General features: G+C 50.6%; 6 protein-coding genes across 6 annotated transcripts; 3 read left to right on the top strand and 3 right to left on the bottom strand.

Annotated features, from left to right (window-relative positions):
- Positions 1–77: 77 nt before the first annotated feature.
- N7455_008368 (cohesin subunit SMC1) lies at positions 78–4123 on the bottom strand (the record flags this gene model as incomplete). Its single annotated transcript, XM_040959001.2, has 6 exons — positions 78–95; positions 161–527; positions 582–889; positions 941–3896; positions 3948–4041; positions 4093–4123. 6 exons carry the CDS (start codon positions 4121–4123, stop codon positions 78–80), a joined length of 3774 nt encoding a protein of 1257 aa, XP_040810514.2.
- Positions 4124–4513: 390 nt separating this feature from the next.
- N7455_008367 (uncharacterized protein) lies at positions 4514–5371 on the bottom strand (the record flags this gene model as incomplete). The annotated part of the gene is made up of 1 exon (XM_040959068.2): positions 4514–5371. One exon carries the CDS (start codon positions 5369–5371, stop codon positions 4514–4516), a length of 858 nt encoding a protein of 285 aa, XP_040810557.2.
- A 466-nt stretch (positions 5372–5837) lies between these two features.
- pdx1 (uncharacterized protein) lies at positions 5838–6846 on the top strand (the record flags this gene model as incomplete). Its single annotated transcript, XM_040958988.2, has 2 exons — positions 5838–5916; positions 6056–6846. 2 exons carry the CDS (start codon positions 5838–5840, stop codon positions 6844–6846), a joined length of 870 nt encoding a protein of 289 aa, XP_040810601.1.
- An 846-nt stretch (positions 6847–7692) lies between these two features.
- Positions 7693–9685, bottom strand: N7455_008365 (WD40 repeat domain-containing protein; the record flags this gene model as incomplete). The annotated part of the gene is made up of 4 exons (XM_040959035.2): positions 7693–8457; positions 8517–9103; positions 9161–9288; positions 9378–9685. 4 exons carry the CDS (start codon positions 9683–9685, stop codon positions 7693–7695), a joined length of 1788 nt encoding a protein of 595 aa, XP_040810545.1.
- A 1136-nt stretch (positions 9686–10821) lies between these two features.
- On the top strand, positions 10822–12548 carry N7455_008364 (M18 family aminopeptidase; the record flags this gene model as incomplete). Its single annotated transcript, XM_040958971.2, has 6 exons — positions 10822–10879; positions 10934–10995; positions 11048–11149; positions 11206–11341; positions 11393–11485; positions 11539–12548. 6 exons carry the CDS (start codon positions 10822–10824, stop codon positions 12546–12548), a joined length of 1461 nt encoding a protein of 486 aa, XP_040810568.1.
- Positions 12549–12869: 321 nt separating this feature from the next.
- N7455_008363 (DSC4 family protein) lies at positions 12870–14016 on the top strand (the record flags this gene model as incomplete). The annotated part of the gene is made up of 2 exons (XM_040958981.2): positions 12870–13090; positions 13170–14016. The coding sequence occupies 2 exons, from the start codon at positions 12870–12872 to the stop codon at positions 14014–14016; spliced, it is 1068 nt and encodes a 355-aa protein (XP_040810554.1).
- Between the last annotated feature and the right edge of the window lie 461 nt (positions 14017–14477).

The raw sequence follows: 14477 nt of genomic DNA, 5'->3' as shown, positions 1-14477 counted from the left end.
TACAAAGATGAAAAAATAGCAAGCAAAGTAAAAGCAAGGGGTTATCACACAATCCGCATAAATCCCACCTGGAGGGTTTAGGTGTACTTCCGAAGCTGTGAATGATCATTGTCAGCATATTTCCATATCGGCGTATACAAAAGACATCTTCAAAACTCACATCAAGTGTCAACGATTTGCTGCTGTTCTCGACCTGGTCCCGGTAGATACCGACCAGAGCCTCACTGTTCTGGAACAGTCCGGTTTTCAGACTGATCACGATAAACTGCATGCCAGGTGCGGCATGGTCATGGATATAGTTGGCAATGCGGGCAACGTTGGTGTTGTCCAGGGCTGCGTCAACCTCGTCCAGCACGAAGAATGGAGACGGCTGGTACGAGTGGATAGCGAACAGCAAAGCGAGTGCGGCCATGGTCTTCTCGCCACCTGAAAGGTGTTCCATGTCTCGGAAACGTTTGAGAGGAGGCATGGCGTGGTATTTGATGCCGTCCAAGTAGGGCTCGTCCGAGTCCTCAATATCGAGGTAACTGTTGAAATGTTAGTTATCTTTCAGAGCTAGAAGTTAAAAAAAAGAAACCTACGCTTGACCACCTAGGGGGTAATTGGCACTACGCGTGAGTTCACGGTAAATCGGCCCGATTTGCTCGGAAATGTGGGTGAATGCCTTGTTGAAGAGGTCGGACCGCGTCTTCATCACGGACTCAAACTCTTCCTTGGCCTTCCGTGCGGACTTCCGGGCGTCCTCGAAGTCCTTTTCGGTGCTGCGAAGTTTGTTCTCGACACTCTCCAAGCGCTCCATGGCACGTGCATTTGGTGCCATCTTGTCGAGGTCGCTGTTGAGAACACGGACCTTTTCGAGCAGTTCATCCTCGAGCTTGTCATCGGCCTCCTGTAATTGAATTAGTATGGGGGGAGTAAACCGACAGGAGCAAACACTAACCTCTTTCAGGGTCTCGCCCAGAGAATCGAAGTCGACTTCAATGCCATAATCGTGCACCGGAGGAGCCTCGTCCAAACCATCTCCTTCATCCACTTCCATGGCATCCGGGTCTGCTGCTTGCACAAGGTCATCGATTGGAAGCTTGTCAAGCGAATTGGAAGACTCGGTCAAAGGAACATCAATGTCTTCAAGCTTGCAGCGGCGCAGAAGAGCGTAACGACTGGAAGAGTTTCTCTGAATCTCTGCTTCAAGCGCATTGACGTTCTTCAACGCTGTTTCAACGTGCTTGCTACGCCTCTGGAGTTCACGGCGCTGCTCTGCCAAGTTTTCTGCTGATTGGCCATAGATTTGCTTCTGCTTCTCGAGTGCTTCTCGCAGGAGCTCAAGTTCCGCTTCGAATTCATCGAGCTGGTTGCGGATTTCTTCTTGCTGACTTTGCAGTTCTTCAATCAGGCTCTGGTCGCGCTCGTATTGGGCTTTGAGGCCATTGATTCGGTCCTCGGTGGCTTGAATACGCTGTTTCTCAAAGCTGAGCTGGTTCTCGATTCGGCTCTTTTGGGTGGTGAATTCAAGCTTCTTTTGCGCGGCCTCTTCCTGCATAGAGCCCTGCTGGGCCTCATATTCTCGGATATCATCATACCCTAAGCGCTTGCAGAACTTGCGGTAGATCTCATCCTCAACAGTGCTAACCGAAGCTTGTGACGTTTCGATTGTCTCGTCTAGCTCGTCAAGGTTTTCCTTACGCTCGGTGTATTTGGGTCGCAGTTCCTCCATCTGGCGCTTATCGAAGTCCAGCTCGCTACGCTTGCTCTCGAGGTTCCTCTCGAGGGCCTTCAACTCATCACGGGAGTAAGTGAGGCGCTGCTCGAGACCAACGAGCTCACCCTGGAGTGTCTCTTCTTCAGAGCCTCGGCGGTGACTCTTGGGGAGGGTGGTGAGATCACTCATGAGCTTCTCCTTTAATTTATACAGGTTCTCGACCTCAGAATCTTCCCAGCGCTTGGAGTTCTGCTGGAGACCACGTCCACCAGTCATGAGACCACCTTTGTGGATGACAGTTCCATCGAGGGTGACAGCCTTTGCGTCCACATTTCGTTCGTAGCAAAGATACTTGGCCGTCGCCAGATCGTCACAGACAATAGAGTTGCCGCATGCGTAGCTGATTGCTCGCGCAACTGAATCATCGTAGTCAACAGTCTCAATGGCAGGCCGCATGCCCCGATGCATGCCCTTCAAGTTCGAGTTGAATGCCTTGACTTGAATAGTTTCTAGCGGGATGAATGTGGCCTGACCTGCTCGTTGGTCGCGTAGGTGCTGGATGCACTCTTTGGCAGTCTTCTCGTTGTCCACAACAATGGCGTCGAAGTGTCGACCTAGTACGGTGCTGACTGCATCGGAGTATTTCTTCTGCTTCGGCCGGCAAAGATCACTGACACGGCCTTTGACACCGGGGAAGATGCGCTTCAAGGCTGAGATCAACTCCTTAGCCCGGAGTTCGCGTTCAGTCTGCTTCTTACCATCATCAGCCTCCAGAAGTTTTCTCAACACCACCTGAAGCTTTTCTTCTAGCTCGGTCCGCATTTGCGAGACCTTTAAACGCTCGGAAGTCAATGCGTTCAGCTCCTTCTTCTTGCGGTCAATGTCTTTAGAGGTGGACTTGATGGCTTCATTGAGAGACGACTTGCGTTCGGTCATGTTCTGGACATCGGATTCAACAGATTTGAGTTGCCATTCAGTGTTCTCAAACTTGCCCTTCAAGCTGTTGACTGCTTCAGCTTCGGTCTTCCTCTGCCGGCGCAGATTGTCCAGGTTCAAGGAGTCCGCCGAGGAACGCCGATTGACTTCTTCTCTGAGCTTGTGGTACTCCTGCTGATCGGCTTCGCTCAGCTGGCCACCCTTCTTGCTCATCGCCTTCTGCCATTCGACCTCCCACTGAGCCTGGGCTTTCTCGACAAGCTTGAGATCTTTTTCTAGTTGCTTGCCATTGTTGGATTGTGATGTGCGCTCCTTTTCGATCTCGGTAATCTTTGAAGAGTATCTCTCAACCTTCTTCTGAGTGATGTCGATCTTCTCGTCGACAGGCACAAGCGAGTTGTTGAGTTCTTCAATCTCCCTCTCCTTTTTCGTGATGTTTTTCTCGGCCTTGCCGACATCTCTGCCGACTCGAGCATGGTCTTTCTTGGCGTCTTCGACGTTCTTCTCATATTTCTCGACGCCACGACGGTACTCCTTGAGCTCATCTTGATATTTCTGGATATCCGCACTGGAGTCGTCGATCAATCGCTGGAAGTGAAAGAGCTTCCATAGGATATGAGTGATAATGGCCTGGTCGCGTTCTTCGGCCTTTTTCGCATAGTTCTCGGCCTCTCGCTTCTGTTCCTGGTATTGCTTGACTTCGGAATTTATTCCTCGTCGACGGTTGAGCTGGACAGTTTGCTGTTCCGCGGCCTCCTCCGCCTCTGCCTTGAACTTTTCATAGTCGGCTTTGTGCTCCAGACTGCCGGAGATCTGCTCAATCAACCGAGTAAGGTCTTTGGGCGACTGGGATGCGATCGCCTCGACATCACCCTGGAACACCAGGAAATTTCGCGCCTTGATCAGGATATTCTCCTCCTCCAAGGCCTCGTTATATTGGTGGGCGGAGACGATTCGGTTGTTGATGCGGTATTCGCTCACACCCTGGCTAGTAATAGATCGGCGCCATTGCTGCTCCTCGCCTGCATCATCCTCATAGACTGCCATCACCCAAGCGGACTTCGGGTCGTTTCCACCGGCATCTTGGGAGACGTCCATGCTCTCTGGCTCCTCCTCTTGCTCGCCATCCTGCTCATCGACAGCAGGCTCTCCATCCACTTTAGATGTGCGCAAAACACGTCCACGGTACACAAGGTCACGGAGGTTCGTCGATCGCAGGTGAGAGGATTTGATTCCTAGAACGAAAGATATGGCATCCATCCTAATGCGCATTAGCCTAAGGCTCATTGGGCTGATACCAGCAGGCACTCACGAGTTTGATTTGCCAGACCCGTTCGGGCCAATAATCGACGTGAAATACGCATCGCCGAATAGTAGGACATGATGTCCCTTGTAGGACTTGAAGTCTAGTGACAAAGTTAGCTACTGCCTGGATCGCATCTTCCGGCCGTACATACTGAAAAGCTCCAAACGAATGAGTTTTCCCATATTGCCAGCGGCTTCCCTGAGGGAGCAACGCGCCGAGAAATTCAAGGACCCTGTTATTTAAACAAGAGATTGAGTTGTGGGCAAGATGTGGGAGGGGCGCGATAACGGGTGAACCGCGTCCACCTAAGACGCGCCGGCCATCACGTGGCACCCCCAAATTTAGTGATGCATAAACCTTAGAAGACCCTACGACATTACATACATATATTCTAACAAGCAGTAGGACTCTTATAAGATACTTTTTCGTGGTATAATTGAAATCGCCGTCTTGACTGGTATTACAAGTCCTCTATCGCTATCTAAGAGACAAAGCCAAAATGATGTACAGAACGTAACTAGATGCGACACGACACGAAGAGACCTTCGTGATACTTGGATAATGATCACCAATTAATCTCTGAAAGGCATCTTCACATTCACCATGCGCCCAAAGTGTAGGAGATCATCCGAGATGTATCCATTGGAGTCCAATCGGAAATGGGTTTTGTGACCCGCCAACTGCACAATGATAAAGTCCTCGTTCGTGAAAAGTTGCCGCACGCTCTGGAAAATCCGGCGAGGCATGGATTTCACCGTCCTGATGAAAGTTGGCTCAGTTTCCAATGCACGGCCGAGTTTGGTACTATCCTCGTAACGCTTCATGGTTTCTGGAGAGACCGAGATTCTGCGCTTGAAAGAGAGATCACCCGGTGCCACTTCGACCTGGTAAGGCTTCTTGAAAGGGACCATGCTTCGGACACTGAAGAGGACGCGCATACGACCATCGGAGTTGATCGCTCTGATATTTCTGACTAGGGAGCCAGTTCGGGCGACGAACAAGGTGCCACCAAAACTCATCATGATACAGATACCACCAAATAGAGTTTTCTGCCACATTGGAAGAGGAACCAGAGGATCCACGAGAACCGCGTTCGAGTTGTAGATAGAATAGGCGAAGCAAAACGCGGATAGACCGTACGCAGTTAAGACATATGGGCGATGAGAAGGAGCTTGGAACAAAAGCACTTGTCCGGCTTTGATTACTTTCGCTTGCAGCTTCGCAAGGGCACGGGGGTTCTTGTTCCCATAAGGGCTTGCGGCCTGCCACGCGGAATCGACAGTTCTAGCCACACCCTTGGTCTTGTAATGAGGCGAACTAGAATTGAAGTAGCGCAAGGGTGATGTCGAGTTCACCTGAAAGCCAGGTCGCATTGGACTTTGTAGGCATTGGCGCCAGAATATTGAGAAGGTGGGTGTTCTGACGGACATAGCTGTACTGAGCCTATGGATGCTCACGTTAGTAAAGTGATGAAGACCATGACGCGCGGCCAATTGACGCTCATAACTCCGGAGGGGAATTGGCAGAGAATCAACGATTAAATAGCTTCAGTCGATAACTTACTAGGACAAGAATCAATTGACCGTCGTTCTGATCGGAAATCGCCGATAATGGCCAAAACAGCAAGCGGCAGAAAAATGTTCCCGTCCCGGCCGCCGGTGAAAGCTCCCAACGCCCTCAACACCTCCAACAGCTGCTTTGAATTACCTCGCCAAACACACGACCTCAAAAGAATTGACCTCGGAGATTTGTGCGCTTTGACGTGGTGGTGGGCTCTTCGTTGATCCTGCTCGTTCCTTTCGAATCCAACGTCCGCGGCGAGTTGCGACACCGGCCGAAGATCCCAATCGGCACCGCAGCACTCCCAATCTTCCAAAACTCCAGAATCACTTAGCAATGGCAGCCAAGATCACAGTCGGTCAGGTTCCGGCCATGTTTGCTCGCCGTCAACAGAAGGTGTTCGGTGTCGGCAGACGTGAGTTTCCCATCCATGGTCATGGCAAACGGCATCTCCGCAACGGAAAGCCGCTCCTCGAGGCTCAGGTCTACGGCGGAAACTACTTGCGATATAACGAGCATTGCTTAACTAGCGCTAACACCGACACCCCTTCTAGGCCTGCAATCCACCGCTCCCACAACCCAGAACCCCGCCTATCCGCTCTACCCCTCCGTCGCCCAGCTCCTCCGTGAGAAAGGTATCCCCAAGTCCGATGTCGACAAGATCCCAGCCTCGGGCCCCAAGGGTCGTCTCTTGAAGGGTGACGTGCTTGCATATATCGGCCAGATTCCCGCCAACTACCCATCAACCCAGGCCGCCACTCTGGCCAAGCTTTCCCACCTCGATCTGAGCAACATCAAGATCGCCCCGGCCCCGGCCCCGGCCGCGCCGGCCGTCGCTGAAGAGGAGATTGTCGCCAAGCCTCTGCCCATGACTTCCGTCGCCATCTCTGTTTCCCTGGCTGCCGTGTTGTCTACCCAGAAGAAGCTCCAGGATAACCTGGGTGTCACAGTCCCGCTGTCCCGCTTCCTTGCCGTCGCTACAGACCTTGCCAACGACGACCTGCCCCGCTTGGCTAGCTTCAAGCCCTCCGCTGATGAGCTTTTCGACGAGGTTCTCGGCGCCCAGCCGATCAACACCTCCCGCGGTGATTATATTCCCGAGCTGAACGCTTTCGAAGCCCCCAAGACTGTCCGCTCTAAGCCTGTCACTGAGGACCTGATCGACTTCCTTAGCGCCAAGTCGCCCAAGAAGTCTGTGCCTACAGCTTCGGTTGAGAGCTCGGCCGGTGTTGCTTCCAACGTTTTCAGCTTGACCGTCCCTGTTGGCGAGGAGACCCGCGCCAAGGCATTCCTGGAGCGAATCAAGACTCTTCTGTCAGTTGAGCCAGCGCGGTTGGTGCTTTAGATTTCCCTTGGTGTTTTAAATCTCCCTTCTTCGAGCTTTTTGTTTTGTTTGTTCCCGGTCATCTGAGCCAAAAACTGGGCAGGCGAAGCTCATTCATGAATGTATACAGTATAGCATAGTTAATCAGATATTTCCTTGATTGGGTTACTTCGCTTGAGAAAAAGAAACTAGATAGATGACTATACGAGAAAAAGGTTCTTAGTCAAGTTGAAGAAGCAAAGGGCTTAGACCTCCAAGAAACATATAGGTGTTTATCAATTTCGATTCTCATTTCGTTTCAGGCATGGTTTAGATCCCATGAAGGTTGGTTGGCATAGCTAAATCCTCTGAAATGGGAACATAGGCACAAATTCGTGCCGAAAAAAAAGGGTCATGTCATCATCAAAAGCAACCGTGCAAAAGACAAATTGAAATGAGAACACCCCCCGCGCAACACCGCATACCGGCAACCAGGAAACACCGCAAGCGCCGCCGCTCAAAGCCTTGAAGAAACGTGTGGATGTAGAAATTCTCGCTCGACTCCAGAGTGGCCGGCCAGTACGGCCAGAGTAGGGACGAACGAATGGAAGGGATCAAAGAAAGCAAGAAGCAGAAAAAGCAAAAAGAAAAAAGAACTCAAACAAAATGCCCATTCCGAAAACGAGCGCCGGACGTCCACCCGCGAAATGCTTTAAACCGCCGATGGAAAGAAACATGCAATAGATGCCGACGCATAAAAAGATGAAGAGTGAGATCCCCTCAGGCCATGCGATATTTTTCCCCCAGTGACCAAATCGAAGCGGACCGAAAACGCCATGTCGAATGCAGATGAAGAGACAAATTAGAAAGTAGACAGTATTAGCCGAACTACCGGATGGTGCCCCATTCAGCCAGTTTGCTGCCTTCCCGACGAGTGTCTCTTGTAGCTCGTCTATCAAATATTTTCCAGAATCTGAGTGTTTCGTCGCCTGCTCCTGTTACGACAGTCTGGCCGTCAGGGCTCATGGCGAGGTAAAGAACGCGGAAGGTGTGACCGGTCAATGAGACGATTTGTTCCATGCGGGGGTACTTCCAGATGACGATTTGGTTCTGGCTGTAACCGTGTGTGCTGATAATCTCGTCTGAGTTTTTGGACCAAGAGAGGTTGCAGACCTGGCTACCGGTGTCGACCTCTTTGATCATTGAGCCGGTTTGTGTGTTCCAGAACTTGATGGTGCGGTCGGCGGTACCACCACCAGAAGCGAGAAGATGGTGTTGATGAGGAGACCATGCAATGGCCTTGACTGCTGCGTTGTGGTCGGAGAAGCGGTAGAGGGGTGTCTCGCTCAGCTTATCCCAAACCATCAATTTGTTGTCGTTGCCGCCGGATGCTAATTGGCCATCTTCGGTGTTCCACTTCAAACCACAAACTTCTTGTTTGTGGCCAGAAAGCTTTCGAATGTACTGGTCTGGAGACCGAACATCACGGTGATAAATGAGACGGTCTCGAGATCCCGATGTGAGAATGTGATCGTTCCACGCCAAAGCACCAACTCGATTGGTATGTCCAATCATTGTTCGTAGCCGCCGGCAATGCTCAGCATCCCATATTTGTACTAGACCTTTACCCGTGCCAATTGCAAGATGTGTACCCTGTAGTCGTTAATGTTAGTATAATGTATGGAGCATTAACATGCAGATTTCTTGCTTACCCTTTGAATCCAGCTCACGCTGGTCACAGTATCATCTTTCAGCTCGCACAGCCTCGTAACTCCACCAGTGTGGGAATTCCACATGTAGACAGAGTTGGCCAATCCAACACCAAGGACATTACTACTGCCCCAATCGACCAGGTTCAGATAGAAATCATCTTGAAGATCCGGTGCATCTAGAACCTTGTATGGCACCTTGTTTACATACCGGGCCTGTTTCCGAGGTGTTTCGAGAATACGCTGACTGTCGTATCGAATGGGAGAAAGACTGTAGAGCTCAGAGCGCACGTCTAAGTTGGGGCCATGCACACTTCGAGGGGTTTTAGAGGGAGTTGGATGTCCTGATCCGGGCCGTGAAGGTCCATAGTTGAAGAGGTTCTTGTGAGGGGTGGTGGGGGTGATGCTAGCGGGAGGGAGATTGGCAGCGATATGAGCGGGTGGTGTATGGGATCGAGTCTTGTCATTGATTCCATTGCTGAAGCCGAGCAATGGGTCGGGTGGCACAGAGTTCAAGTCGGGCTGTGGAACCGTGTTTCCGAACAGCTCGCTGCGCAAAACTCGGGAAAATGTAAGGTTGGCTTCCTCAGCTGCGGTGAAAAGTCAGTTCCCATGTACAACGCATTGGATTCCCAGATGTAACATACTCTTTTGGAAATGGAGCTCGGAGTGAGGGGGGCGTTTCTTCGCTTTGGAAGGAGTCGATGGGCAACCATCTTCATGCAACAGACTATAAGTCGCTTGTAGATCTTGTCCGTCGCGATTGGGGATGAATCTGAATTATGGTCAGCAGCTGGGTCATAGATGACTGCCATTTCTTTGTCGCGGGCTTTCTGATTGAAGACGACCAAAAGTGTGGCTTACCGGTCCCCGTAGACCCGCTGTCTCTTGCGACACGGACTGGAGGCCGGGGTTCTATCCCTCCGGCTTCCAGCGGTCTCATAATCCTTCAATGCTTTTGCAAGCGCACTAGGGTCGACTGGCTCTGCTCCATCTTGCCGTTGGCGGCTGCCCGAATTTGAATTGTCTGGGAAATACATCGTGCGCTTTGATGGCATGCTTGGCGGAGTTTTCGATCCAGGCGGTGATGCAATGTTCGATATCTGCGATATTTGAGGTTTTGATGCCGACCTATTCCCGGCCTTCTTCGAATTCTGAGGTTTGTCCGCCATGGCGATGTCTGGTTGTCTGTCCTCGCCCCAGAGACAAAGTGCAACCGATCAAGACAGAGATAAGAGTTGCATAAGATAGAAGTGAAGTGTCTGTCAATCGAGGATGTCGAACGGTCAGAGATCCGGGTGTCGGGTCAAGGGTATTTGAAGGGCGATTCGCAGAGGGTCCGTTGTTGTTGATCCAGAGGCGGAATGATGGCCCCAGCCGTTGACGCCTGAAGACAGAAGATGTTCCAGGATAAAGCACGACCAAGCCCTGTTTCACCAGGTAGACCAACAAAGAAGTGTCTGAACGGCAGGCATGTGAATGAATGAATGTCTTCAAGGGAGTGACGGAGTTGCGCAGGGCGACTCTCTGGGTCACGCGTCGGGTACGCTAACCCGATTTAGCGAAGGCAATCGGGCCCCATCAACCAGGTCAAATCGGTATTCTTCACCGTTAACCACACCGATTTCTATTTTATATTATTTCAAAAGTGGGGTCTAGCTCTTTGGTTTACTTTCACAAAGCAATCTCATGCTGGTTGCCGAGAATATTTAAAACCTTCTGCGTCAGCATGGCTTTGTTACAATTGAAACTGATCTCACACTGTTAGTCCTGTTGTTTACTTGGAGGGACGCGCCCAAACTGGTCTAACTGGACCACTGAAAGTGGGGGGGTATGTGAGGGATCTGTAATCTGTATGGGTCGATTTTCTAACGCGAAATGGGCAGATTGGTTTGATATACGCGCTTGCTTCGACTCGACGCGACGCGACGAAGCTTGGGCCATGGCAACGACAATACTCCGTACCCATCTTGGAAATTATGCCCCAAAGCTTCTATAGTGGGGTTGACTTTACAACCAACAATCTATATACTACAGAGTACTCCGTAGAGTAAATGTAATAGTACATGTAATAATAATAATAAATGAAACCTACAATCTCAATCTGATTACCTAGAATATAGTTCCGAGACTAACTAGTATCCTCTAGTTCAGTGGCTTTGTTACGTGACATTGCCATCCGCAGTCACCGCCAAACCAATAAAACCTCCGGCGGCAAAAGCCAACTTTCTTTCTTTGTGCCCCCCCTGCAATGGTCCTCAGGCGTCTTTATCCTGATATTATTGGTTGTTCGAAACGTTATTCTACAATGCCTGCCAAGCAACCTGCTCTGGACTTCTTGTCCTTTGTCAATTCTGCTCCTACCCGTATGTAGTCCCCATCCGATGACGTGGAATGTCGCTGATTTGTCTTATCTACAGCTTTCCATGCTGTCCACGAGGCCAAGCAGCTTCTGGCTAAGGCTGGATTCCAAGAAATCAAGGTCTGTTTAAACTGAACCCGGAGTGGTAAACATGTGGCTCATCCATCAATAGGAGAGAGACTCTTGGGCGTCGACCTGCCAACCGGGAGGCAAGTACTACTTGACTCGCAACACTACTACCCTCGTGGCTTTTGCGATCGGCAAGAAATGGCAGGTATGTATCGATTGCGGAATTGCAAAAATAATCTTGAATTAATATCATGGATATAGCCGGGCAATTCCATCTCTATGATCGGTGCCCACACCGACTCTCCGGTGTTGAGGGTCAAGCCCGTGAGCAAGAAGAGCGGGGAAGGTTTCGTCCAGGTCGGTGTTGAGACCTACGGTGGAGGCATCTGGCACACTTGTGCGTGCCATTGATTACCCTCAAACTATCACCATCGCTAATTTCATCCAGGGTTTGATCGTGATCTGGGTGTCGCTGGCCGGGTTATGACTCGTGAAAGCGATGGTTCCATCGTGCAGAAACTGGTCAAGATTGACCGCCCCAGTATGTTCTATGTTGTTGACCCAATAGTTAAATGCGCCTTCCTAACATGTTAGTCCTCCGTATTCCAACACTGGCCATCCATCTCGACCGCCAGGAGAACTTTTCATTCAACAAGGAAACACAGCTGTTCCCTATCGCTGGCCTTGTTGCTGCCGAACTCAACCGCAATGGGGGAGCCGACACCCCTGACACAGACAAGGGTGGGGAGTTGTTCTCACCTTTGAAATCTGTCACGGAACGTCATCACTCTCACTTTGTTGACCTTATTGCTGCGGAGGCTGGTGTCAATCCTAGCGATATTCTAGACTTCGAAATGATTCTGTTCGACACTCACAAGTCCTGTCTCGGCGGTATGCTGGAGGAATTTATCTTTTCCCCTCGCCTAGACAACCTGAACAGCACTTTCTGTGCTACAGTTGGTCTGATTGACTCCGTGGCCGACGAATCAGCCCTCGATAACGAAGAAGCGATCCGCCTGATTGCCTTGTTTGACCACGAGGAAATCGGAAGCCGCACGGCACAGGGTGCGGACTCGAACATTCTTCCGTCGATTATCCGCCGTCTGTCCGTCCTCCCGTCCTCCTCCTCCAAGAGCACTGACTTGTCAACTGCCTATGAGCAAACTCTGTCCACCTCCTTCCTTGTCTCTGCCGACATGGCCCACTCGGTCAACCCCAACTATGCGGGCAAGTACGAGCCGGACCACAAGCCGGAGATTAACAAGGGCCCGGTGATTAAGATTAACGCCAACGCTCGCTATGCAACAAATTCCCCTGGAATCGTTCTCCTTGAGGAGATTGCACGCAAGACCACCAAGGAGACTGGTGAGCACGTTCCTCTCCAGCTCTTTGTGGTTCGTAATGACTCCAGCTGTGGCAGCACCATTGGCCCTATGCTGTCTGCTGCGCTGGGTGCGCGGACATTGGATCTGGGCAATCCCCAGCTCAGCATGCACAGTATCCGTGAAACAGGCGGTACCTATGATGTCGCCCATGCCATTCGTCTGTTCACTGGGTTCTTCAAGCATTACTCAGAGCTGTCGAAGACGATCCTTGTGGATTAAGCTTACCATGAATAAGCGTATGAAGTGGTACAAACAATAAGCTACATCCAAACGGAGTAGCATTACATAGTATTCAATTTTAAAGCATCGAAGTGTTAAATTGATGGTACATAACACCAGAACATCTTAAAATAAAAACAGAAACGTGCTGTGCATGTACCTTGGGAGAAGCACGTGGTCCGGACCGAGGAAAGTCCGCCTCGACACATCTCCCGTCTCCAACCCATCCATAGTTACCCCAGCCGCCAAAGCACGGGGAGTCTCCACCTCGACTCCTTATATCCCGTTTGTTGCATACTGTTCAAGCCCTCATGACCCTCTATGACAGACGTTGATGCCTATCGGGATGCGGAATACATCGCTGACGTGTCCGGCATATCCTATGACGATGCGGAACCCCCACAGCCAACAGGCACGCTCAGCAGCCAAAACGCGCGTGTGAAGAAAGTCAAGTCGACCGCCAAAGTCGCCTTCATTGATCGATTGCTGCGCGATCTCGACATATTAATTTATTGTCAACTCTCCGCCCTGTATTACATGGAGTATGTCCCACCCCAACCATGATCTCCATCCCTCTTTCCACCCACGACAGACCCCTAACATCTGTTTCTCTCCGTCTAGCTGCTCGATTGTCTTATTTGCCATACGTGCCATCATCGAATTGATCTTCTTCACACCAAAAGCACCCCCCTTTGAACCCACACGCAGTCAGCCGTATGTCGGCGCCATCATCGGCAGTAACCTCATCTGCATGTTCTTCCATGCCTTCCTGATCCGTCCTGAAGCTGGCGAGGAAACACGCGGCTACCTGCATGGAGGACTGTTCATCGATTTCATCGGGCAGGCTCCCGTCTCTGTTTCCCGGCTTCTCTCGTTCGACCTTTTAATCTTTCTAATCGATTTCATCATGCTGGCTTTGGTTATCGAGCGGGTGAAGACTAATGGAACCCCTGCACCAGCGCCTACAATACCGAATGCAGATACAGTCACAGAAACAAGCCCAGAGACAAGCCCAGAGACATCCACAGAGACATCCACAGAGACAAGCCCAGCCTCGGAGGAGTCCCAGCCACAAGACCATGATGCCGAAGAGCGTGGCATTCTACGACAAGAGGATGGCGAGGAAACAATGTCCCCCGCCCATTATACTTCCGATTCACATCACAGTAGCGGCATCGATGAAGAGGTTGAAGAAGAGCGCACGACGCTCTTGGCCGACCCGGCTGACGCTGAATCTGGCAGTGGTGCTCGGGGCGAGCACCCGATGGATACATTCGCGGCTGGAGAGGCTGTCATTGTCAACATGAGCTTCCTAGGTACAATTCGTGATCAGTGGCGCCACTCAAATGCGGCTGCACGGCCGACGTCCGGCTTTGTCCCGTCCCCCGAGACGGCAACGTTTCTCCGGCAGCGCTTTGGTCTCCAGGTTGGGACTAATGGTCGCATAGAGCGTGCGAATACAACATGATGCAAATCTGTACTACAGCTGCTTCAGTAAACTATATATATATATATATATATGTACTAGTAAATTCCCATGAACAAAACTTTCACTCCCATACTCTCAAGTTGTTTTATTCGATTCATATATACCATCAACATATCCCTTCTACCCTTCTACTTAATGGTGAATAAATTTACCTTATATTGGGGCAGCCAGGGTCACATCAGAATCATCACACATTCATAGAAATTACCTTGTGCAATGTCAGATATCCACGCTAATGCTTTCATTTATAATGCTGAAAACCTGGCCCTTGCGAGAAAAACGCTTACTCTCAGATTAGAAGGAGGTGTCTTGAATTTAGATATATCACAACAGCATCCAGAATCAAATTTTACGAAAATCCCCGAAGTATAAGAGAGAAGGTGATCATGATCGATTTTATTAACACGCAATTCTATAAAGCAACCGATAAGGTCTTATGG

Source organism: Penicillium solitum (assembly GCF_028829755.1).
Source record: "Penicillium solitum strain IBT 25940 chromosome Unknown utg000005l_segment0_segment0, whole genome shotgun sequence".
NCBI classification, from domain to species: domain Eukaryota; kingdom Fungi; phylum Ascomycota; class Eurotiomycetes; order Eurotiales; family Aspergillaceae; genus Penicillium; species Penicillium solitum.
This window is presented reverse-complemented; position numbering and strand designations above follow the sequence as displayed.